This window comes from Rana temporaria, chromosome 11, assembly GCF_905171775.1.
Source record: "Rana temporaria chromosome 11, aRanTem1.1, whole genome shotgun sequence".
Lineage (NCBI taxonomy): Eukaryota > Metazoa > Chordata > Amphibia > Anura > Ranidae > Rana > Rana temporaria.
The window spans coordinates 113,725,227-113,750,615 of NC_053499.1; the positions used below are offsets into that span (position 1 = coordinate 113,725,227).

Below are 25,389 nucleotides of genomic sequence, written 5' to 3' on the forward strand. Positions count from 1 at the left end.
CTGCGCTGTGTATTTTTTTCTGGGACTCTGCTTTAATGGCATGTTGGCAAACAAAATGTTTCTCCAACTTAGGATCCCTGAAGCTGTGGTTATGTTATACAGCATTTCTAAAAAAAAAAAAAACAGTCATGGCACCCTTTAAAAATATGCAAAATCTCAAGGCACTTGAGTAAATGTAAAACATACAAATGTTACTCAACAATTGGAAACCTGTGCCTGGGACAATGCATGGCATGCAACTGCATTGAGGAATTTAACATCAGAAGCTCCCCATTACATTGGAGGTCCCCCCCCCCCCACAACACATCAGCTCCCTTTCTTACCTCAGAGGTCCCCCCATCACATCAGATTGCCCCTATCATATCAGAGTTCCTATATCATAACAAAGTCACCCCTATACACGAGAGCCCCCCATCACTTCAGAGTCACCCCTATATATTGGAAGCCCCCTATAGATTAGTCCCTCCATCACATCACAGTACTCCAATCATAGCCCCCCCAATCACACAGTGCTTCAGTCTCACCCCCCACCCATCACAGAGTCCTCCAATCACACAATACCCTCTTCACATGACAGCCATACCTTTTGGCTCTAGCATTCCTGTGGGGGGCAGGAGGTGGAGGAGACAAACTTTGATCTTCTCCTGAATGCGGGGGGCAGCCTTGCATGCTGTCCTTCCTAAATCAAAGTCATGCATTGTCATGTTGCGGGCAAGCCTTCCCATCACCATAATAGCAAATGACGCTGTGTGTCCTGGCCTTAGAGCATCATTGATTATGGTTCTGGCAGCTGGCATGTCTACACGATGGTAACCCATGACGCAGAATTAGGAAAAACCGGACCCCCCCCCCCCCAAGTGGAACCAAGATAGCATCCCGGTTGAGCAACACTGATCTATTATATCATGTAACAGTCTGAAAATTATAGCAACAGTTTTGATATCCCTTTAATATTTTAACACATAAATACATACATACTGTATATACATAATACATATCTATTTATAGATATATATAAATAACATGTATTTATTATATATATGTATTTACATTTTAAAGGGATAGTAAATAGTAAACCCATTTTCTTGATATATTAAATTAGTGTTTCTTAACCAGGATGCTATCTGGGTCCCCCCCAGGGTGCCACTTATACAATACTATTATATATTATATATATATATATATATATATATATATATATATATATATATATATATATATATATATATATATACACACACACACACACACATTACAATATGTAATAACATCCACTAAGCTCTGTTTCTACAAGAATCTTGGAATCGTGTTGCCTTTATGCACAACACATCCCTCAAATCCTAAAACATGTAGTTTAAAGGCCAAGTTTACCTTTTTTTATTAAAAACAAAACAGTAGATGCCTATATTTTTGCAGGTAAAAAAAATAGCATTTTTTAGGATACCTGCCAACAGCAGATCATGGATGCAATCTTTGGCTCCTGCAAACACTGCCTACAGCTTTCAGCTGGTACCTCTTTATATGATTTATTTTTGAAAGCTGTAGGCAGTGTTATGCTGGCCATACACTCCACGAAAAATTGCCTGAACGAACTTTCAAAAAACAAAAGTTCGTTCGTGAGCGCAAACAATAGTGCCATCATGTAATGACCGATAAATCGCTCAGTGGACATAAAAAAAAAAAAAACGTTTTTTTTTTTTTTTACATATACCTAGTGCAGAAAGTTCGGACGGGAAACACATTAACCTTCCGATTTATCGTTCGTTCGGCAGAAACTTTCCAAACTTGTCCTTCGTTTTTTTGGCTCAAAAACGTCCAAACGATTATCGATTTGGTGCCCATTAACTGGCCGAAAAACGAAAGATCTTTCTTAACGACCGAATGTCGGCCGAATTTTCATATAGTGTATGGCCAGCATTAGTGAACAATGGGGATGCTCACCAGCATCTTATCAGTTAATTGAGAACTACAAAAATGTTGGGGTGTATTTTTTTATATGTACATGCTATGTGTTAGATATATCTTAAAAATTGTCAACTTTGTGTAAAAAAAAAATAAGTTTTCATTTTCCAAATAATGTGTGGAAAAAAATGACGTTCAAAAGACTCATAATGCCTCAAAGAATATACATTGGGGTGTTTTCTTTTCAAAATGGGGTCTTTTTGTGGGTAATTCCACTGTCCCGGTGTTCCAGGGCATTCAAAAGTGTGATAGGTCATTAGGAAATGACATGTGTAATTTATGCTACTAGAACGCCTGGCGGTGCTCCCTGCATGTTGGCCCTCTGTATGTGGTTAGGCTGTAAAACAGTCTCACATATGTGGTATCGCCATACTCAGGAGGAGTAGCAGAATATATAATTGGAAGTATGCATATGCTGTGTGTGAGAAATAACTTGTTATTATGACAAGTTTGTGTAAAAAAAATAATAATAATAATAATAACAACAATTTCTTAATTTTCCAAAGAATTGTGGGAAACAATTGCACCTTAAAAAAACTTGCTATGCCTCTTACTAAATACCTTGGACTGTCTACTTTCCAAAGAGGGGGGTATTTGTACTGTCCTGACATTTCAGGGCCTCAAGAAATTAGATAGGCTGTCAATGCATCCGGTGTGATTTATTTTCAATGATTTGCACCATAGCCTGTAGACCAGGGGTAGGCAACCTGGGGCCCTCCAGCTGTTGTGAAATTACATTTCCCATTAAACATTGCAAGGCTGGCAATTAAATTACTCCCAGAGACATGATGGGACTTGTAGTTCTGCAACAGCTGGAGGGCCCCAGGTTGCCTACCCCTGCTGTAGACTGCCATGAGTTTTTCCGGTGGGGTGCCTTCATGCCGGGTTTGTTGTGAATTACTGGACTGCAATATTACAAGTTCTGTTCTCTGCAATTGCACTCTGCGAATTTAATGCCACTGCACCACACTGCACCTCCCCACAAGCAGGACTGAACTGTCAGTTTGACAGCTCATTCTTGCACAGTGCAAGGGCATGACTACCTAGTCCTCTTCATGGGCCGCAAAACAAGGTCCTGGGGGCCGCATGCAGCCCACTAGCTACCAGGTGAGCAACCACGACCTAGCAGAAACAGGACAATTTCATCAGTATTCTAATGCCGCATACAGACGATAGTTTTTTGTGATGAAAAAAAAATGACGTTTGAAGTGATGAAAAAAAACGACATTTTTGAAACTTCATTTTCAAAAACGATGTAGCATACACACCATCATTTTGAAAAATGATGAACAAAGTGACGGCACTCTAAAGGGGAAGTTCTATTCGCCTTGAGGCTGCTTTTAGCTGGTTACTTGTTAGTAAAAGATGATTCGTGCTTTTTTGTCTGTTACAGCGTGATGAATGTGCTTACTCCATTATGAATGGTAGTTTTACCTCCCGTCTCAAAACTTGCTTCTGGGCATGTGCGGGTTTAAAAACGTTGTTTTGCCCACACACTATCATTTTCATTGACACAAAAAATGACATTTTGAAAAACGACACAAAAAATTCGAGCATGTTCGAATTTTTTTTTGGTCGTTTTTCTGAAGACATAAAACGACATTTTCCCCACACACTATCATTTTAAATGACGTTTTCAAAAACGTCATTTTTTTTCATCACAAAAAACGACCGTCTGTATGCGGCATAACGGAATACTACTTAATGGGCTTCAGCTCCTCATCCTAAGTGATCAGAGTGCTGGGGTGAGAAACAAGAAAAGCATGTAAGTGACCCTCAGGAAAGCAGGAAGGAGTATGAGTGCATCACTTCAATTTGGGAAACACTAAACAAATAAAAATGAATATCTGGGTTGATGGTTTGAATAAGCTAATTACTTTTATTAGTTATCCAAATTATTGATGGTTTTGCTGTTGATTATTATGATGCTGTTATTATTTTGCTTCATCGTTTTATTAGCTTTGTGGTATAACTGTTCACAATTAACATACCATTTGATACAATTTCAGGTTCACAGATATGCTCTGTGGTAATCTGGACAGCACTCAGCATAGCCATGATTGTCATAGGTAATTGCAACATTTGATTTGTTTCCAATTACACATAAGTAATTATATTGCTAGTTTTATAATACAATGTGTGTGATTAATGTATTCTTTCTTGCCAACAGGGTCTTTATACATCAATAAATGCAGCATTGAGCCCATGATCCCAATCTATCTAATAGTGGCTGGTGCAGTTCATTTAGTTGGATTTGTGCTTTTACCGCTGAAGTTGGTCTTTGAGAAGTTAATGTATGCCATAGAGGGAATTCTGGGTCTCTTTTCATTGTGTTGGTTCATTGCAGGTATATGTATGAAAAATATATTGCACTATATTACACAGATGGAGATGCATATCTATACGTACAGAAGGTGCCAGTCTTCCAAATCCCCAAAGCATTTGCATTATGCCGCGTACACACGATTGTTTTTCGGCATGAAAAAAATGTCGTTTTTAAAATGATCGTGTGTGGGCTTCACATCGTTTTTCAGCTTCTGAAAAACGACAAAAATAAAAATTCAAACATGCTGCATTTTTTAAGGTCGTTTTAAAAAATGTTGATTTTCGGGTTGTAAGAAATGATCGTGTGTGGGCAAAAACAACGTTTTAAACCCGCGCATGCCCAGAAGCAAGTTATGAGATGGGAGCGCTCGTTCAGGTAAAACTACCATTCATAATGGAGTAAGCACATTCATCACGCTGTAACAGACAAAAAAGCGCGAATCGTCTTTTACCAACAAGGAATCAGCTAAAAGCAGCCCAAAGGCGAATAAAACTTCCCCTGTAGAGTTCCGTCGTACGTGTTGTACGTCACCGCGCTTTGTTCATCATTTTTCAAAAACGATGGTGTGTGGGCAACATCGTTTTTAATGATGAAGTTGGAAAAACTTCGTTTTTTTGGACATGCTGAAAAACAACGTTTTTTTTCATGCCGAAAAACGATCGTGTGTACGCGGCATTACTTATACTTCCCTTTAAAGCCTATGTTTTTTTTAGTCTTGGATAGAGTAGGGAAGAAATAAAAATTCTGTAAGTTTTTTTATGATTTTTTTTTTTTACTTTCTGTTCCTGTGAGTTTTTCACCAGAACAGGAAGACACAGAGTATTCCTTTCCACTCTACTAAAAAAATGTATTTGTTTTTATCTGTGTTTCTATTTGGAGCTTTTAGCCTTGTACACACTATCAGTTTTTTTTTTGCTTGTGATTCGTTTAATTTACTAACAATCCCATGTTAGTAAAGCGATCTCGCCCGCTGAGCTATTGTGGTCTGACAGGGGGATGGCCTCCTCACCTGAATACAACGGTCAGCACTCTCAGTCATTGGCTTTAAGTGCTTATCAGATGCCAATGGGCAGACCTTTTTCATTCATCCTGGCTTCTGTGGGACCGGCTGCCAGACACATGGCTCTTAGGCCGGGTACTAACGAGCAAACATGTACGATGAAACCGGTCCGTCGGACCGTTTTCACCGTACATGTCTGCCAGAGGGCTTCTGTACGATGGCTGTACTAACCATCGTACAGAAGTTCGCGCGTAAACAATACGCGGGGCGTGTCCGCGTCATCGCCGCGACGATGACGCGGCGATGACGCGGCGACGTGGGCGGGCCTGCCATTTAAAGGCTTCCACGCATGCGTCAAAGTCATTCGACGCATGCGAGGGACGGCGGGCGCTCGGACATGTACGGTAGGTCTGTACTGACGACCGTACATGTCCGAGCGGGCAGGATTCCAGCGGACGGTTTTAAAACACGTCCAGGAATATTTGTCTGCTGGGAAAAGGCCCGGCGGGCAAATGTTTGCTGGAATTCGGCCCGCTCGCGCCTACACACGACCGAACATGTATGCTGAAACTGGTCCGCGGACCAGTTTCAGCATACATGTTTGGTCGTGTGTACGGGGCCTAAGGCTTCATTTACACCTTTGTATTTTGTGATTGCAGCAGAATCACTGGGATTCTGCCGTGATCTCAAACTGCATTACAATCACAAATGCAGGTTCAGGTAGCATTATTTTTAATTGCTGTGCAATTCTGCAAACCTAAAATGCTGAGGTGTCCTACCCAAATATGGAACTTCCGCTTTTCGGGATCAGCCCCCCCCCCCTCAGGTGTCACATTTGGCACCTTTCTGGGGGTGAGAAGGGAGCAGATACTTGTGTAATCAAGATATTTGCTCCCACTTCTGGGCCACAGCGACCTACGCCACATCCGGGGCCTTCTCCGCCCCCCCCTCGCTGTCTTCTGGGAGACACACAGGTCCCAGAAGACAGCAGGGACCAGTGGGATCGCTCAGTGCGACTCGTGCATGCACAGTAGGGAACCAGGAAGTGGCGGTGGCAGCACCCAAAAGCCGAGGGACAGATCGGCTTTGGGTGCCGACATCGCGGACATCCAGGATAGGTAAGTGTCCATATATTAAAAGTCAGAAGCTGCAGTATTTGTAGCTGTTGACTTTTATTTTATTTTTTTTTTGCGGAACTTCACTTTAACCACTTCCATACCAGGCACTTACGCACCTTCCTGCCCAAGCCAATTTTCAGCTTTCAGCGCTGTCGCAATTTGAATGACAATTGCGCGGTCATGCTACACTGTACCCAAACAATTTTTTTATCATTTTTTCCCCACAAATAGACCTTTCTTTTGGTGGTATTTGATCACCTCTGCGATTTTTATTTTTTGCACAACGAATAAAAAAAGACCGAAAATTTTGAAAAAAAAAGTTTTTATATGTTTCTGTTAAATTATTTTTTTATTTAAATACTTTTTCTTCTTCAATGACTGCCACTGATATGGCTGCACTGACTGGCACTGATAAGGCAGCACCGATGGGCACCAATGAGGTGGCACTGATAAGCACTGATGATGGGCACTGATAGGCGGCACTTATGGGCACTGATAGGCGGCACTAGTATGCGGCCCTGATGGGCACTCATAGGCGGCACTGGTGGACACTCATAGGCGGCACTAATGGGCACTCATGGGCAGTGGCGTCTCCAGCTTTCATATTTAGGGGGGGCACATGGGGGGACAGGGACAAAAGTAGGGGGGCCAACTATAAAATGCAATTATATATATATATATATATATATATATATATATATATATATAATCTCCTGGGGCCCTTTACTACGATCCCACTATGGGCCCTTTCACATGTTCTGCAGTGAGCTCCCTTCCTACTATACTGGGGCCCCCCAGGGTGGCAGAAAACAAGATATATGTCACCAGCACACCGAGAAAATATAAGGGTACAAAGCAGTGGGAGAACTATCATTGTTGCAAAGGTTGTCTTGCCACCGGGGCCCTGGTGTTCTGCCACAGTGGGGATCCCCAGCTGTCCTGTCCCTGCTATTTACAGCGCTGGTCTGGCATCTGTCTCCTTGGCAGCGGTGGCAGTCTATTAGGACCTAGTGCTGGTGACATTATGGGTGCATGCAGGGGAAGGCTGGCACTATTGGTTATAGAGAGCCGAGCCCCCAGCTGGTCACCTAGCAGCAGTAATGCTGTATAACCTTCTCTGTTGACATGCTGATCGGCATGTGATCCAGGTGATGCTCCCAGTCAGATCTAATAAACACAGTATTTATTAGCATCAAGAGTACAACCACATAAATATAATCAACCGTATGATCAGCAGCCATGTGGGCTCTATGCCTGTAAAGTGTGGGCTTTGATCAATAAAATCACTGATATTTATGACTAGGATTTGACTAAGAGCATCACCTGGATTGCATCCCGATCAGCATGTCAGAGAAGGGTCCACTGCTGCTAAGCAACCTGCAGGGAGCTCAACTGTCTACAACCAATAGAGATGGGCTCGGGTGTGTTTGAAATCCCACATGCCCGATCACGCCAGGAAGCCGACACTCCACAGTGCTAATCAATGTATGGGCTGCCTAAGAGCTAAGACCAGCCATAGACAGTTTAAATCTCAGCTGGTTCAGCAGAAATTGGCTGAGATTTGAACCATTAATGAGCAGATTCTCTTATAATTATCACTAGTGGTTACTGTATAGTCACTGGTGATAATCACTGTTTGTCGGGAGAATATAATTGCTGGGCAGGAGGGATATTCCCCTGTCACCACTGTCTGTTGATGGGGGAATCATACAAGTTTCTTTCCTGCAATCTGTGGATGCAGGAAAGAAATTTGCACCGTATATTATCTGCCTAACCGAAAGTGAAAGTAAATTGTGAATGTTTTGAAAGAACAGGAGAGGGGGAGGGAGACAGATCGGGGGGGACAGAAGGGATGGAGATAATGTAGTTCAGTGATTACAGTGTACTGCAGTCTGCAGTGCACACACTTAAACACGGTCCAGGCTAGAATATCTGGTTGTGTGAGCGCTTGCATTATGCAGTGTCGGCGAGCAGAGGGAGGGGGAGGAATCCCCTGCAGAGCTGACTGAGCCCTCTCGGGGAGCAAAATACAAAAATTGCAAAAAAAAATTTTTTTTTTTGGGGGGGCACATGGTGGGGCACAGCATGATGTTGGGGGGGTCAGGGCCCCCTCTGGCCCCCCCCCTAGGGACGCCTCTGCTCATGGGTGGCACTGATGGGTACTTATGGGCGGCACTGATGGGTACCTATGGGTGGCACATATGAGCACTGATGGTCACTGAAAGGTGGGCACGGATGGGCACTGATAGGTGGGCACGGATGGGCACTGATAAGTGGCACTGAGGGGCACTGATTACTGGTGTGTGGCATTGCTGGGCATCACTGTTTTAACTACTGTACTGTTGTGCCAGTCAGTGCCCATTTGTGGGCACTGATTGGCATATTTTTGGAATTTTTTGGAACATGTGGATGGCCATTGGGGATGTACGTGGCCATCCACATGTTGAAGGCTTCCCTGGTGGTCCTGGCGGCTTCACTGGTGGTCCAGTGTGATCATCCAAGGGGGGGCTGTGCTGATGAATAATCAGCCCGAACCCCCCCTGTCAAGAGAGCCGCTGATCAGCTCTCCTCTACTCTTCCTGTTTACATCGTGATCAGCCGTTGGACACGGCTGATCACGTGGTAAAGAGCCTCCGTCGGAGGCTCTTTACCGAGATCGGTGTAGCGGTGTGTCAGACTGACATACCGCACCACCGATCGCCGCGATGCGTGCCCCCACGGGCGCGCAGTTGCTGTTATCCTGCAGGACGTCAATAGACGTCCAGTCAGGATAACAGAACCACTTCCCGGATGTCAATATACTATTGACCGGGCGGGAAGTGGTTAAAGTGGATGTAAACCCGAATGTATTTTTTATTTTTTTATGTCACAATGTACAATATACAATTTTCTATCATCTGTGCCCAGTCTTGCCACACAGAGTTAATCTAGCTCTGAGAAATCCTCTTTTATTGTTCAGTGAAATAAAACGGACTTACAGAGAAAAACCTTAGTCCGTTCCGCCCCCTTGCTGTGAGTAACAGGTTATTTACATATCTCATGCACTAGCCTGGAGACAGACACTCCTTTTCTGAAGTCATGTGGTTACTTTTCTGGATTTTGACTGTATGTTAGTGATCATAGCAGAATTTAGTGTAAGGAATACACAGGAAAAAAATGCATGTTGACAAGGGGAATGTAGAGGAGGGCGGGGAGTCTACTGACATCACGACTCCACCCACCGAGCTCCACCCCCAGAATCTGCAGTTTTTCAGTTCTTTTAACAGACAGAGGGGAAACATTTGACAGGTAAGGATACATACAGGAGGCATCTATATCCTTATAGATCAGCACTATGGCAGTAATTTAGAAGCAAAATTTAGGCAGTAATTTAAGCAAAAAGTGGAGCTGATACTTTTTTTGCATTTAACCACTTCAATACCGCACACCGTCATATGACAACCACATCATATGACAACCTATCCCGGGTGGACGTCATAGGATGTCCTGTATTTTGTGCGGTGATATCTGAATGATGCATGCACCTAGAGGCATCATTCAGATATCATTTTGTTCCGGCGGTGATCCTGCGCACCATAAGAACGATCATAGCGGCGGTTCCGCCGCTTGATCGTTCTTATAGGCGGCGGGAGGGGACATCCCCCCTCCCACCACCATCCAGTGCTTCTCCAGGCTCTCCCGTGCCATCGGGGGCCCGGGGAGATGATCGCTGTGCGCCGGATGGGAAGCATAGAGATGACTGGTGACCAGATGTGATGACGTCACGCTCGGGTACCCGTAAGTAAACAAACCGCAATTGCGGCTAGTAAGAATGAGATCTGTGAATTTTTTTTCACGATCTCATACTTTCCAGCCTGGAGGAGAGATGTGGGGTCTTATTGACCCCGCATCTCTCCTTAAAGAGGACCTGTCACACACTATTCCTATTACAAGGGATGTTTACATTCCTTGTAATAGGAATAAAAGTGATTGGAAAAAAAAAGTTAAAATAAGTGTAAAAAATACATAAATAAGTAAAAAAATATAAAATAAACTAAAACCCCCCTGTCCCCGGTAGCTCGCGCTCAGAAGCGAAGGCACACGTAAGTCCCACCCACGTATGTAAACGTCGTTCAAACCACACATGTGAGGTGTCGCCGCGTGCTTTAGAGCGTGTGCAACAATTCTAGCACTAAACCTCCTCTGTAACTCTAAACTGGTAACCTGTAAAAATTTTCAAAGCGTCGCCTATGGAGATTTTTAAGTAACGAAGTTTGGCGTCATTCCATGAGTGTGCACAATTTTAAAGCATGACATGTTAGATATCTTTTTAGTCGGCGTAACATCATCTTTCATATTTTACAAAATAATTGGACTAACTTTACTGTTTTGTTATTTTTTAATTCATGAAACCATTTTTTTCCCAAAAAAAAGGCGTTTGAAAAATTATTGCGCAAATACTGTGCAAGATAACAAGTTGCAATGACCGCCATTTTATTCCCTAGGGTGTCTGCTAAAAAAACATATATAATGTTTGGGGGTTCTGAGTAATTTTCTAGCAAAAGAATGATGATTTGTACATGTAGGAGAGAATTGCCATGAAATGAGATTTGCCATGGAATGAGATGGTCCGCCTCCATCTCATCCTATTGGCTCACTCATGTCACGTGACAAAACATCAGTCACAGCTAGGCTATCATAGGGAGAGGATCTCCTCTCCCTGTGATAGCCCGATAGCACTGTCAGCAGCGTGCCTCCCCCAGCGCTAAGTACACCCCGCGCCCGCAGCTCTACTCCCCGATTAAGTACACCCCGCGCCCGCAGCTCTACTCCCCGTCCCCCACACCCCGCGCCCGCAGCTCTACTCCCCGTCCCCCGTTAAGGCTCAGGGAATGGGGCGAGTCTACGCTATAAGAGTCTACGCTATTAGACCACCAGCTCTGCCATCATTCTGGGGCGAGTCTACACTATTAGCGTAGACCTAGCGTTGGCTACGTTACGCTACTAACGTAGCCAACGCTAGGTCTATGCTAATAGCGTAGACTCGCCCCGTTCCTTGAGCCTTAACGGGGGACGGGGAGTAGAGCTGCAGGGTGCGGGGGACGGGGAGTAGAGCTGCGGGCGCGGGGTGTACTTAGCGCTGGCGGGAGGCACGCTGCTGACAGTGCTATCGGGCTATCACAGGGAGAGGAGATCCTCTCCCTATGATAGCCTAGCTGTGACTGATGTTTTGTCACGTGACATGAGTGAGCCAATAGGATGAGATGGAGGCGGACCATCTCATTCCATGGCAAATCTCATTTCATGGCAATGCACCGGTATGGAGGTGGGTATTAAAGCGCTGTATTGAAGTGGTTAAAATGGGTACAACATTGCAATATTCTCCTGCAGATTACCTTGATGTATATTTTCAACTGTTTTTTTTCCACATAATATGGGGGAAAAAACATATTAAATGTTTAAACTGAGAAAATTTTGAATTTTAAGAAACAATAAGGTACATTTAAATCACTGCATTATTATAGATGTAGAATCCCATTGTACAGTACAAACGTTTCCATTTATGAAAGCAAGATGTGAACAGATCTAATATTTTGCTTCTCATTCTAGGAAGTGTCTGGGTGTTTAGAATCTACCAAGTCAGCCCTAGAGACTGTGATGATACAGTTTATACATTTGCATTTGGAATCTTGATCTTTGAATACGTCTTTTTATGTCTTGCTGTATTCCTGATCTGCCTGTGCACTTGCTGTGGTTGCTGCCTAGGATTGAGGGTAAGGATTTTAAAAACAACGCACATAAAATCCATAAGGATTTATTGGGAGATGTGGGAATGGTTAAATTAAATTGATAATGGACCATGGCCTAATATATTCTGATTGGAAACAATGAAAAATCTTGAGATTTAGCACAAATAAAATTCACTGACTGTACACACCAGGGCTTTTTTTCAGGGGGAACTCAGTTCCACCACCTCTGGCTCAGACCCTTTGGTGCCTGCTCACCACAATTACTTGTAAACACAGCAGTCTGGTTTCTGTGTTTACAAGTGACAGCTCTGCACTCTGTGTGTAACCCCCCTGAACTCTGCATTCTGTATGTAATGCAATCCTGGGATTTAATGCCCCTTTAAGACCCTTCTACTGTTTGTGAAATATGAACGGGGGTGGTGGTTGAGTTCCTGCACCTGTTTTCTGGGAAAAAAAGCTCTGGTACACACTGTTCCCATTTTCCCTCTACATATCCCCAGTTTACATTCTGTCTCTCTCTACACACTGCTCCCCCTCTGTTCACATTTCCAACCTCTCTGTACATATTGCCCCCTTTTCCCCTGCACACTCTGCCCCCTGTGTATGAATCCCCTCAACCCAGCCTCCACACACATTTCCCCCTACCCCATAGACATTGATCCCCTCTGTGTAAAGGTTTCCACATGCACATTTCCCCCCTGCACACATTTGGGGGGGGGGGTTAAGGGTGATAGAAGGGAGGGATTCCCATTCCTTCAAAACATCACTCTTTTCACCCCGCTTCCAGCTCTGCAGAACATTTTTCCTGTCAACCCATTTCTTCCAGCCCTGCAGAGCATCTCTCCTGTCACCCCTCTCCCATCCTCACAGAGCATCTCTACTGCTATCCCTCTCCCATCACCACAGAACATCTCTACTGCTATCCCTCTCCCATCACCACAGAACATCTCTCCTGTCACCCCATTTCTTCCAGCCCTGCAGAACATCTCTCCTGTCACCCCTCTCCCATCCTCACAGAGCATCTCTACTGCTATCTGTGACGAGACCCTTTGCTCGCTCGATTCTGCTCTCCCGACACTCCTCTGCTACCAGTGAGTCAGCTTGCAGATTGCAACGTCTGATGGTCCAGTCATCCAAGGTTCCAGGATCCGAATTACAGCTATGTGCCATTCGGACCCATTAAGAACACACACCAGGCAGGCTGTATGTAAGTTCAAACAGGACTCTTTATTTTCAAGTACACAGCACACTTTTATACAGAATTTGGAACATCCCACCCCCAACAACCGCTTTCCTATTGGTCAATTGTAAAGTACTGTATATGCAGTCTTCACTCAGGTCCTCCTTGACCATGCAAATGAGGACTTGAAATAGTCAACAGGGATTGGTCCAATAGCTTGGATAGAAAGACTTGTGTATTGAGACAGAAGCCCCAGGGGGTAATCAATGTAACCCGGTCTACTTAATTACTACCTCTGAGAGGTTACATTCCTTTAGACAATAGAATGCTAATTCAATGCTCCTGACAGGAGGCTTCTGACCTTTAGAACAATACAAAGTCTTTTAGCGTAAACACATACATCCTCAAACACACATTCTAAAAGTCATTTAGTGGAGGTAATTATCTCCTAGAGACGGGTCGTCTCCGACACCCGCTCTTAACCTGCAGAACACAATAAAAGGTATTTCACAAGCTGGGTCCACTTAGCATTTCAATAGTCTGAGCTAAGCATTGAAGGGTCATTGTCTATTGACCTAGTCAGGACAACTAAACCACTTGTAATGTGTCCAGTATCTCCTGCAATGAACTGTCAGTAATGTCCCATCTTCTGATATACATGAATTAGGATTTCAAGTAGAAACATTCCAGCACTGCAAGGCAAGGTCCATGACATTACTTCCCCTGAGAAACAGTCCAACAGCCGCAGTGGGACCCAAACGGGTCAACTCGAGGATGTTGGAAAAGTAGTCTTAAGGTTCCAGGACTGTCTGCTGGGATGACCCATCTGCCTTCCTGTTTTGAGGTCCTGGCCCATAATCGGACGGCAAGAGGCTCGCATTCAGTCCTCTCCAAAAGCCCCTGTCCCGGCTAGGTCTGTCACACATCTCCCCCTTTGGCAGGAGACTAACACTGGGAGAGACCCCAATTCCGGTACCCACCCAGTACCCCAGATAACTTGTCCCAAAGAGAGCATTACTCACCCAGCCAATCTCTGCCTGTCTCAGAGAACACGCCTGCCGCTGGGGAGAGGCCTGGACTGGCCCTTCTCCCTGGAGTCCTTTCAGCCGCTGGAGAGAAGACAGGGTGGCTGGGCTCAGTTCATCATGCCGTTGGGAATCTGGGCCAACTGGCCACCATTCCTGGGGTATACCAGTGGAGACTGCAGTCCCATCCACTGATGCTAGGTAAAAATCCCCCGGTGTTTGCAAAGCAAAGCCGACATCCTCCTGTCTCAGTGCCGCACCATTTTCTGGGGTTGTGTCCGTGGAGATCGGAGTCCCATCCACTACCACAGGAACCCCCTCTTCTGTTAGTTGAGAGCAGAGGCCCGGGGCACTCTGCTCTGTTGCCAGCTCTTCCGCTGGGTTGCTGTGAGTGGGGACCACAGTCCCATCCACCGATATCCGCTCAAGCTGTAGTTGTGTGCAGCAGCCAGTAGCATCCTGTCCTGCTGCCAGTGATTCAGCTGGAAGTACAAGCTTTACCACCTCAGCTTGTTGCTGGGGAGGGGGGCCAACCGCCCCGGCTCCCTGGAACTCCACAGTTGGTCCCGGTGCTGGGCAGAGATGGCTAGCACTCTGCCCTGTTGCTAGCACTTCTGCTGGGGGTGCATAATCCATAACATCCTCTGAACAGTCCATACCTTCTGTAATCTGTGGCTGGGGAGTGATCACCATCTTCTCACCCTGAGCCTCCGGAACTGCCACAGGGGTGGGGCAGAGGTCTTGATCCCTCTGTCCGGTGACCAGCGCTTCAGCTGGGGAAGTTCCTTGTAACTCCAGAAATACTGCCCTTGGTGCTGGGCAGAGCACAGTGAAGTTTGGCCCTAATACCAGCTCTTCTGCTGGAGGCTCCCCAGGTTGTTCTTCCTCAGCAGAAAAGTCTATCAAATCCCCTGTCTCTACAACTGGTGCCTGGGGATAGAGGTTCACCATCTCCTGTCCATGAAACCCAGAAGATGCTACAGTGAGGAAAATAAGTATTTGAACACCCTGCTATTTTGCAAGTTCTCCCACTTGGAAATCATGGAGGGGTCTGAAATTGTCATCGTAGGTGCATGTCCACTGTGAGAGACATAATAAAAAAAAAAAAATCCAGAAATCACAATTTATGATTTTTTAACTATTATTTGTATGATACAGCTGCAAATAAGTATTTGAACACCTGTCCATCAGCTAGAATTCTGACCCTCAAAGACCTGTTAGTCTGCCTTTAAAATGTCCACCTCCACTCCATTTATTATCCTAAATTAGATGCACCTGTTTGAGGTCATTAGCTGCATAAAGACACCTGTCCACCCCATACAATCAGTAAGAATCCAACTACTAACATGGCCAAGACCAAAGAGCTGTCCAAAGACACTAGAGACAAAATTGTACACCTCCACAAGGCTGGAAAGGGCTACGGGGAAATTGCCAAGCAGCTTGGTGAAAAAAGGTCCACTGTTGGAGCAATCATTAGAAAATTCAAGAAGCTAAACATGACTGTCAATCTCCCTCGGACTGGGGCTCCATGCAAAATCTCACCTCGTGGGGTCTCAATGTCTCAAAGAAAGGTGTGAAATCAGCCCAGGACTACACGGGAGGAGCTGGTCAATGACCTGAAAAGAGCTGGGACCACCGTTTCCAAGGTTACTGTTGGTAATACACTAAGACGTCATGGTTTGAAATCATGCATGGCACGGAAGGTTCCCCTGCTTAAACCAGCACATGTCAAGGCCTGTCTTAAGTTTGCCAATGACCATTTGGATGATCCAGAGGAGTCATGGGAGAAAGTCATGTGGTCAGATGAGACCAAAATAGAACTTTTTGGTCATAATTCCACTAACCGTGTTTGGAGGAAGAAGAATGATGAGTACCATCCCAAGAACACCATCCCTACTGTGAAGCATGGGGGTGGTAGCATCATGCTTTGGGGGTGTTTTTCTGCACATGGGAATAGGGCGACTGCACTGTATTAAGGAGAGGATGACCGGGGCCATGTATTGCGAGATTTTGGGCAACAACCTCCTTCCCTCAGTTAGAGCTTTGAAGATGGGTCGAGGCTGGGTCTTCCAACATGACAATGACCACTGAAGAACACAGCCAGGATAACCAAGGAGTGGCTCTGTAAGAAGCATATCAAGGTTCTGGCGTGGCCTAGCCAGTCTTCAGACCTAAACCCAATAGAGAATCTTTGGAGGGAGCTCAAACTCCGTGTTTCTCAGCGACAGCCCAGAAACCTGACTGATCTAGAGAAGATCTGTGTGGAGGAGTGGGCCAAAATCCCTCCTCCAGTGTGTGCAAACCTGGTGAAAAACTACAAGAAACGTTTGACCTCTGTAATTGCAAACAAAGGCTACTGTACCAAATATTAACATTGATTTTCTCAGGTGTTCAAATACTTATTTGCAGCTGTATCATACAAATAAATAGTTAAAAAAAATCATACATTGTGATTTCTGGATTTTTTTTTTTTGATTATGTCTCTCACAGTGGACATGCACCTACGATAACAATTTCAGACCCCTCCATGATTTCCAAGTGGGAGAACTTGCAAAATAGCAGGGTGTTCAAATACTTATTTTCATCACTGTATAGGTACTGAGCAGAGGTTAGCAGAGCTCAGCCCTGCAGTCAGCACTTCAGCTTTGGGAATGACAAGCTCCCGATTTTCCACTGCTGATTCATCAGCCAGAATTTCATCACTGTCAGCTGATATTTCCTCATAGTCCCATGTAAAGGGAACCTCACCCTGCTGCTGAGCGAAGTCTAGCAGCTGTTTGTAGGCGATTTCCAGTTCCCATTCCTGAGCGGCCAGGAATTCCAAATCTTCCTGTAACCAGTGCACTTCCGGGACATTCAGTCTTCGCTCTCTGTGCTCCATTATTTCCTCCCAACGCCACTCCCGATCAATCCCAAAGTTGGGATCCCTGGACATCCTCCAATACAACAATCCCAGGCCATTATAGTCAAAGCCTTCCGTGGGGCTGTCATCCGCTGACCACGGGCACTCTTGGACTACATACCACCGGAGGGCTCTGTAGCTCTCGTCCAACCGCATCTCTGCCCGGATCAGCCTGCTTAACTCTGCTGTCCACTCCTGCTTCGGTTGTTCCCCTAATAACAGCATTCTTACTTCATACTGTGACCAGTACCTTACATGGATGGAGGGGAGAGCTTTTCCCTGGTGTCGCTGCTCGCGGGCTAGCGCTTCTTTCCAGAGTTCGCAGCGGATCGAATCAGACCATCCAAGCAGGACCTCCTCTGATACTGGTCCTCTGTGCTATCTGCTTCTCTCGCAACCTCCTTCTGAATTCCTCTTCCATGGTTACTGGTATCTGTACCTTTCCTCTTCTTTCATTTGGTGCTGCTTCTTTAGGCGTTGTCACCGATCGCCGTATTTCTCCAATTCTCAGCTCCTGTTGCCGCTCTCGTTCTCTCTGTTGCCACTCTCGTTCTCTCTGTTCCTGCAGCTGGAGGTCTCTAATGGTATTCTGTATGGCCGTCTCTGATGGGTTAGCACCATATAATGCCAACCGTTGTTGAACTCGCTGCTGGTCCTCCTTGACCATGCAAATGAGGACTTGAAATAGTCAACAGGGATTGGTCCAATAGCTTGGATAGAAAGACTTGTGTATTGAGACAGAAGCCCCAGGGGGTAATCAATGTACACAATAACCCGGTCTACTTAATTACTACCTCTGAGAGTTTACATTCCTTTAGACCAGGGGTGGGGAACCTTTTTTCTGCCAAGGGCCATTTGGATTTTTGTAACATCATTCGAGGGCCGTACAAAATGATCAACTTAAAAATTAGCCTGTTATATTTGGTCAAACATTTTTTCAGGGGGGGGGCGCTTCGGCAGCAGCGATACACAGTCGCATTTAACCCTTTCTTCGACTGCTAGCGGGGATTAAACGTGCCCCACCCCTTGCATCACTGGACCCCTTTACATTACACAGCACCTTGCACCTCTGGACCCCTTTACATTACACAGCACCTTGCACCTCTGGACCCCTTTACATTACACAGCACCCTGCATCACTGGACCCCTTTACATTACACAGCACCTTGCACCTCTGGACCCCTTTACATTACACAGCACCTTGCACCTCTGGACCCCTTTACATTACACAGCACCCTGCATCACTGGACCCCTTTACATTACACAGCACCCTGCATCACTGGACCCCTTTACATTACACAGCACCCTGCATCACTGGATCCCTTTACATTACACAGCACCCTGCATCACTGGACCCCTTTACATTACACAGCACCTTGCACCTCTGGACCCCTTTACATTACACAGCACCCTGCACCTCTGGACCCCTTTACATTACACAGCACCCTGCATCACTGGACCCCTTTACATTACACAGCACCCTGCATCACTGCACCCCTTTACATTACACAGCACCCTGCATCACTGGACCCCTTTACATTACACAGCACCTTGCACCTCTGGACCCCTTTACATTACACAACACCCTGCATCACTGGACCCCTTTACATTACACAGCACCCTGCATCACTGGACCCCTTTACATTACACAGCACCCTGCATCACTGGACCCCTTTACATTACACAGCACCTTGCACCTCTGGACCCCTTTACATTACACAGCACCCTGCATCACTGGACCCCTTTACATTACACAGCACCCTGCATCACTGGACCCCTTTACATTACACAGCACCTTGCACCTCTGGACCCCTTTACATTACACAGCACCCTGCATCACTGGACCCCTTTACATTACACAGCACCCTGCATCACTGGACCCCTTTACATTACACAGCACCTTGCACCTCTGGACCCCTTTACATTACACAGCACCCTGCATCACTGGACCCCTTTACATTACACAGCACCCTGCATCACTGGACCCCTTTACATTACACAGCACCCTGCATCACTGGACCCCTTTACATTACACAGCACCTTGCACCTCTGGACCCCTTTACATTACACAGCACCCTGCATCACTGGACCCCTTTATATTACACAACACCCTGCATCACTGGACCCCTTTATATTACACAGCACCCTGCATCACTGGACCCCTTTATATTACACAGCACCCTGCATCACTGGACCCCTTTACATTACACAGCACCCTGTACCTAGGGACCCTTTACATTACACAGCACCCTGCATCACTGGACCCTTTACACTACACAGCACCCTGCATCACTAGACCCCTTTACATTACACAGCACCCTGCACTGTGCAGGACATTAATACATGAGTTACCATGATCATTGACCAGTGCAGGACATTTTCCTAGGGTTGCCACCTGTACGGGATTGATCCGGACAGTACAGGGTTTGAATCATGTGTCAGGGTCTCCTTCCGCCTTCAACCCGGAGTCACACGATTCAAACTGTACTGGTGGAGGAACACTAGTAGTTAAAGTTGGTAGGGGAAAGTTCTTATCCTTATACAGCAGTTTGGACAATTTAATCTGAGCCCCAATGTCCTCTTCTATACAGATACACTGAGTAATGTAATTGCCGGTATCAGCAGCACAAGGATTACTCTGCAGGGACTATTTGATGATTTTCGGGCTCAGGCGGAGTAATCCTTGTGCAGAGGTTCTCGGCAATTACATTACTCAACCAGGGTATCTGTATAGAAGAGGACGTGGGGAGATTAGATTGTCGGGACTCAGAACTGCTGAATAAAGATAAGAACTTTCCCCTAATGACATTGTGATTTTTTTTAATATGCAGCATGGGGGGAGGGGGTAAATGTCCTGCACTGGTCATGGTAACTCACAGTGCAGGACATTAATACATGAGTTACTATGACCAGTGCAACTGTGTAGGTAGTACATTTACCCCCTCCCCCCGCCGCCATGCTGAATGTTAAAAAAATCACAGACAGTCATCACAGTTAATAATCTACAGACTGCATAAAGAATGATGCAGTCTGAAGATTATTAACTTTGATGACTGTCTGTGATTTTTTTAATATGCAGCATAGCGGCGGGGGGAGGGGGTAAATGTCCTGCACAGTGCACAGGACATTAATACATAAGTTACCATGACCAGTGCAGGACATTTACTCCCCCCCCCCCCGACATGCTGCATTTTTTTAATATGCAGCATGTGGGGGGGGGGGGTAAATGTCCTGCACTGGTCATGGTAACTTATGTATTAATGTCCTGTGCACTGTGCAGGACATTTACCCCCCTCCCCCCGCCACTATGCTGCATATTAAAAAAAAATACGCCGTATGTCATGATGCCGTCAGCATGGCTTACTTGCTGCTGTAGAAATAGTTCCTCGTCGGTGGCGCTGGCTCGTCCTCTCTATGCTCCTCCCATCAGTGCCATCCCAGCCAGCCATGAAGTGTAATACCCGCCCGCCGTGAGTGACGTCACGCCGCCAGGACGGGCGGCGGGGCTGCAAACCAAGGGGAGCAGCTCATCAGCTGCAGATGCAATCATCCTATTGGCTGGAGGCTGGCGCCGGCTAACAGGGGCGGGCCGCAGGAGCGGAGTAAATGTATTGCTAAACACACTGACAATGAATGAATGATCGCCATGATCAATTATTCATTGTCAGTGTGTTTAGCAATACATTTACTCCGCTCCATAGTGACAATCGGCGGCGCTGTTTTACAAACCCATGGGGGGCCGGATGGAATGATTTCGCGGGCCGCAAGCGGCCCGCGGGCCGCAGGTTCCCCACCCCTGCTTTAGACAATAGAATGCTAATTCAATGCTCCTGACAGGAGGCTTCTGACCTTTAGAACAATACAAAGTCTTTTAGCGTAAACACATACATCTTCAAACATACATTCTAAAAGTCATTTAGTGGAGGTAATTATCTCCTAGAGACGGGTCGTCTCTGACACCCACTCTTAACCTACAGAACACAATAAAAGGTATTTCACAAGCTGGGTCCACTTAGCATTTCAATAGTCTGAGCTAAGCATTGAAGGGTCATTGTCTATTGACCTAGTCAGGACAACTAAACCACTTGTAATGTGTCCAGTATCTCCTGCAATGAACTGTCAGTAATGTCCCATCTTCTGATATACATGAATTAGGATTTCAAGTAGAAACATTCCAGCACTGCAAGGCAAGGTCCATGACACTATCCCTCTCCCATTACCACAGAACATCACTCCTGTCACCCCTTTCCCAGCCCTGTAGAACATCTCAGCTACTGTACATGCTTTTTGGCAAGAATTTGCAGGTAAATACTTTTATCTGTAGGAAGTGATGTACCTAGAAAAATATTGCAGGATCAACAATTAAAAAATATGAGAAGTAAAGTAGGAAAAATGTGAGTATTTTATTAATGTACAGCTAGAGGAATATACAAATTATAAAAATAGACTTTTGTTGGAGATGTGTTGATGTGTGTCTATTAGTAAACTGTGCTCATGTTTTCAAATATTACGGTATATATTGTGATGATATTCAGTATTTTAGCTCATTGGTAGCGCCAAACAGTGAGTCCACTCCACTTCAACTCCTCAAAGTCTGTTTTAGGGCTTTTTCTGCCCACTTTTATTGAAAAGAAAGTAAAAGTTCACATCAGAATAGTATCCCTCGCAGGGGTTCTCGCAATTATTGTGACAAACCGTACTTAACCTTGTGGCTCTTCCCTGTAGTATCTCTGCTTAGGCCTCCTGCCTTGGCCTTCCAGACCGTCAAACACACAGTCCCAGTGCTTGTGCACTAAACGCTGAACCTCAACTCTGAAGCCGTGTACACACGATCGGTTTGTCCAATGGACTGTTTTCATCGGACAAACCGATCGTGTGTGGGCCCCATCGTTTTTTTTTTTTCCATTGGTGAAAAAAAATAGAACATGTTTTAAATTTTTCCTATGGATAAAAAAACGATAGAAAAATACGATCGTCAGTGTGGAACTCCATCGGACAAAAATCCATGCATGTTCAGAATCAAGTCGACGCATGCTTGGAAGCATTGAACTTCATTTTTTTTCGGCTCGTCGTAGTTGTGTAGTACGTCACAGCGTTTTGGCACGATCGGATTTTTGACTGATGGTGTGTAGGCAAGACTGATGAAAGTCAGCTTCATCGGATATCCGACAAAAAAATCCATCGGATTAGATTCCATCAGATATCCGATCGTGTGTACAGGGCTCGACTGTTTCTCCTGCAGTTCCCTGCTACTACATCCTTAGGCCCCATTCACACCTTAGGATAGCGGTCAACAATTTTGCCACGATTTTTGCGGCGTTTTTTACCGCGTTTTGGCACAGGTCAAAGGGTCACCAATGTAAAAAGAAGAAAAACGCCCAAATCTGCCTAAATAAAAGTCCCAGAACTTGTTTGAGCTTCAGGCGTTTTGGAGCTTCTGGCTTCAGGTGTTTTGTAGTGGAGATGTGAACCATCTCCATAGAGAATAATATATTTTTTCCCCTCCAGCGTTTTGTAGCTTCAGGCTTCAAGCTACAAAACGCTCAGGTGTGAATGGGGTCTTACAGGCTCAGACTTTCACTGTCCCAGCATGGACAGTAAGGAGCAACACGCTCCACACAGCTCCTTTGCACAGATTGACCCCCTCGGGAGGGTTGGGCCACTAACCTCTAATCATACTGCATATGTAGCACACTCTCTGAGGAGTTGTTGGTGAATTTGGTCCTATATCTCATTTTGTAGCGCACACAGCCAGGCACACAGCATTTTTACTGGCTCAGGAAACAGTGTAGGGGTTGTTTTTAGGTTTTTTTTTTAGAACAGGAACTTGGATGAGGATAGGAGGTATGGGATACTCCTGGTAAACTGTAACTGGAACAAATTTAAGGACTCATCAACTTCTGGCTGTGCCTTATGCTCAGCTGGTTGTGCTTGTGGTTGCTCTCCACACACTGCTGGCTGCACTTGACTGTCCCACAGGATTACTTTTCCTGATAGTGATTTGTACTCCCGTAGAAGTCCTCAGTAAAAAAAGGAGGGGATCATTTACTCACTCAGCCACAGTATCATTGGTTGCCTCCTGCCGATATCCACAGGCTCTTCCTAGTGAAGGAGATGTAGACTTGCACCACCACAGGACAGTTGGACTTCTTCCCACCAACTTCCTCCTGACTCTCTCCAGTGAGCCTCATCCTGACCCAGCTCAATCCCTGAACAAAAGCTCTGTGGTAGTCCCCTCAGCAAAGTATAGCTGGGACCTCAGTGTCTTTACTCTGGTTTCTCTGGTTTAGCCACAGGGGCTAAGCATTTGCACAGGGGTCTCCTCCTGCAGGACTTGACCCAGGAACACTGCACCCTGCTACATACAGTAGGCCTCTGACTACTTATGGGTTTTCCCTCCCAAGGATTGGTTGACATCTCATAAATATTCAGGCTGGCTGTCCTGCTCTCCCTCCAGCTATGCTTCTAGAAGCCTCTAGCTCAATGTTTCTCAACCTTCTAGTGCCGTGACCCCTTGATAAAATTTCCCAATTTGTGGGGACCCCTAACAGTAAAAATATTTTTGCAGCGTGGGTTGTCAGCACCTGTGGCAAGTAATTTGCACCCCTCACACATACAGATGTACCACTCTTTGTTCTCCTCCTCCCTTTTTATCTCTCTATCCTAATTTCTCCCCCCCCCATCCCTCTCTCTAGCCATGTTTCTTCTCTCTTATTCTTTCTCTCCCTTTTTTTCTTTGTTCCCCCCCCCCCCCCTTCCATGTATTCTCTATAATTGTTATTTATTTTTTCTATAATTTTTTTTATTTTTATTTTTTAAACAGAAGGATGTATTCTTCATTTTTTACTCCTTGGTGGGGGGTGGGGATGAGTGGCAGTGCTGGGGGGATATCTGTTCAGCGAACTTAGGTGCTCTTGATCAAGGTCATCTGCTGATCTGAGAACTGTAGTGGGGATTTTTAATGGCAACTCTAATCACAGGTAGTGTTACTCACTGTGTCTCTGGCTTCACTTTGTCTCCGACTTTGGTGTCCCGTAGCAGTGACACCTATGCCGAAATCAGGAGATGGGGTCTCCTCCAGCCCTTCCCACTTCTCATTCCTCACCAGCCAGCTGACCTCTAGTCTCGGTCCCCCAGCCATGCCATGAACTGAATGGGTGGCTGTGAAGAGGCTGAGTGAGTGGCCGCAGGCTCCAGGAACAGCGCAGCTGGGCAGCCATGAAAAGGCTGGGAGAGCGATGGATTCAGAAACAGACCAGGATTTGTGACCCCTGGCAAACTGTCATTCGACCCCCAAGGGGGTCCCGACCCCCAGGTTGAGAACCACTGCTCTAGATCAATGTTTCTCAACTCCAGTCCTCAAGTACCCCCAACAGGTCATGTTTTTAGTATTTCCCTCAGATGAAACAGCTGTGGCAATTACTAAGACAGTGAAACTGATCAAATCACCTGTGCAAAATAATGGAAAGCCTGAAAACATGACCTGTTGGGGGTACTTGAGAACTGGAGTTGAGAACCATTGCTCTAGATGACAGGGGAAGTAACAGAAAAGCAACTTGTGGAAGCTTGAGCAGCCCCGAGCAATCAATCCCTGCTCCACTGTTTACAGAGGAGCCAAACAAAATCTTCCCAGCAGCCAATTCTAAACTAGAAGGGTGCTACATACATTATATTGCCAAAAGTATTGGGACACCGGCCTTTACACGCACATGACCTTTAATGGCATCCCAGTCTTAGTCTGTAGGGTTCAATATTGAGTTGGCCCACCCTTTGCAGCTATGAATGCTTTAACTCTTATGGGAAGGCTGTCCACAAGGTTTAGGAGTGTGTCTATGGGAATGTTTGACCATTCTTCCAGAAACGCATTTGTGAGCTCAGGCACTAATGTTGGACGAGAAGGCCTTGCTCGCAGTCTCCACTCTAATTCCTCCCAAAGGTGTTCTATCGGGTTGAGGTCAGGACTCTGTGCAGGCCAGTCACGTTCCTCTACCCCAAACTCACTCCTATGGGTGAAGCTACTCTTTTAAGTCATTTTAATCACTCTAGAGTATAATGATGGGAAACAGTGCTGACCATTGTAAGCACCCCAGTCAGTGGTAAATGGTTTGTCTCAAGCATCTAACTGCTACAGCTGCAGGACAGCTTGT

General features: G+C 45.6%; 1 protein-coding gene across 3 annotated transcripts in view; it reads left to right on the forward strand.

Annotated features, from left to right (window-relative positions):
• LOC120917509 (transmembrane protein 272-like) overlaps positions 1-25,389 on the forward strand; it is a 165,516-nt gene that overhangs the window by 137,564 nt on the left and 2,563 nt on the right. For all 3 annotated transcript variants that reach the window (XM_040328848.1, XM_040328850.1, XM_040328849.1), the window contains 3 exons: positions 3,972-4,031; positions 4,133-4,309; positions 11,996-12,159. In XM_040328848.1, the coding sequence (XP_040184782.1) occupies positions 3,972-4,031; positions 4,133-4,309; positions 11,996-12,159 (401 nt within the window). The remainder of the gene's footprint in view (positions 1-3,971; positions 4,032-4,132; positions 4,310-11,995; positions 12,160-25,389) is intronic.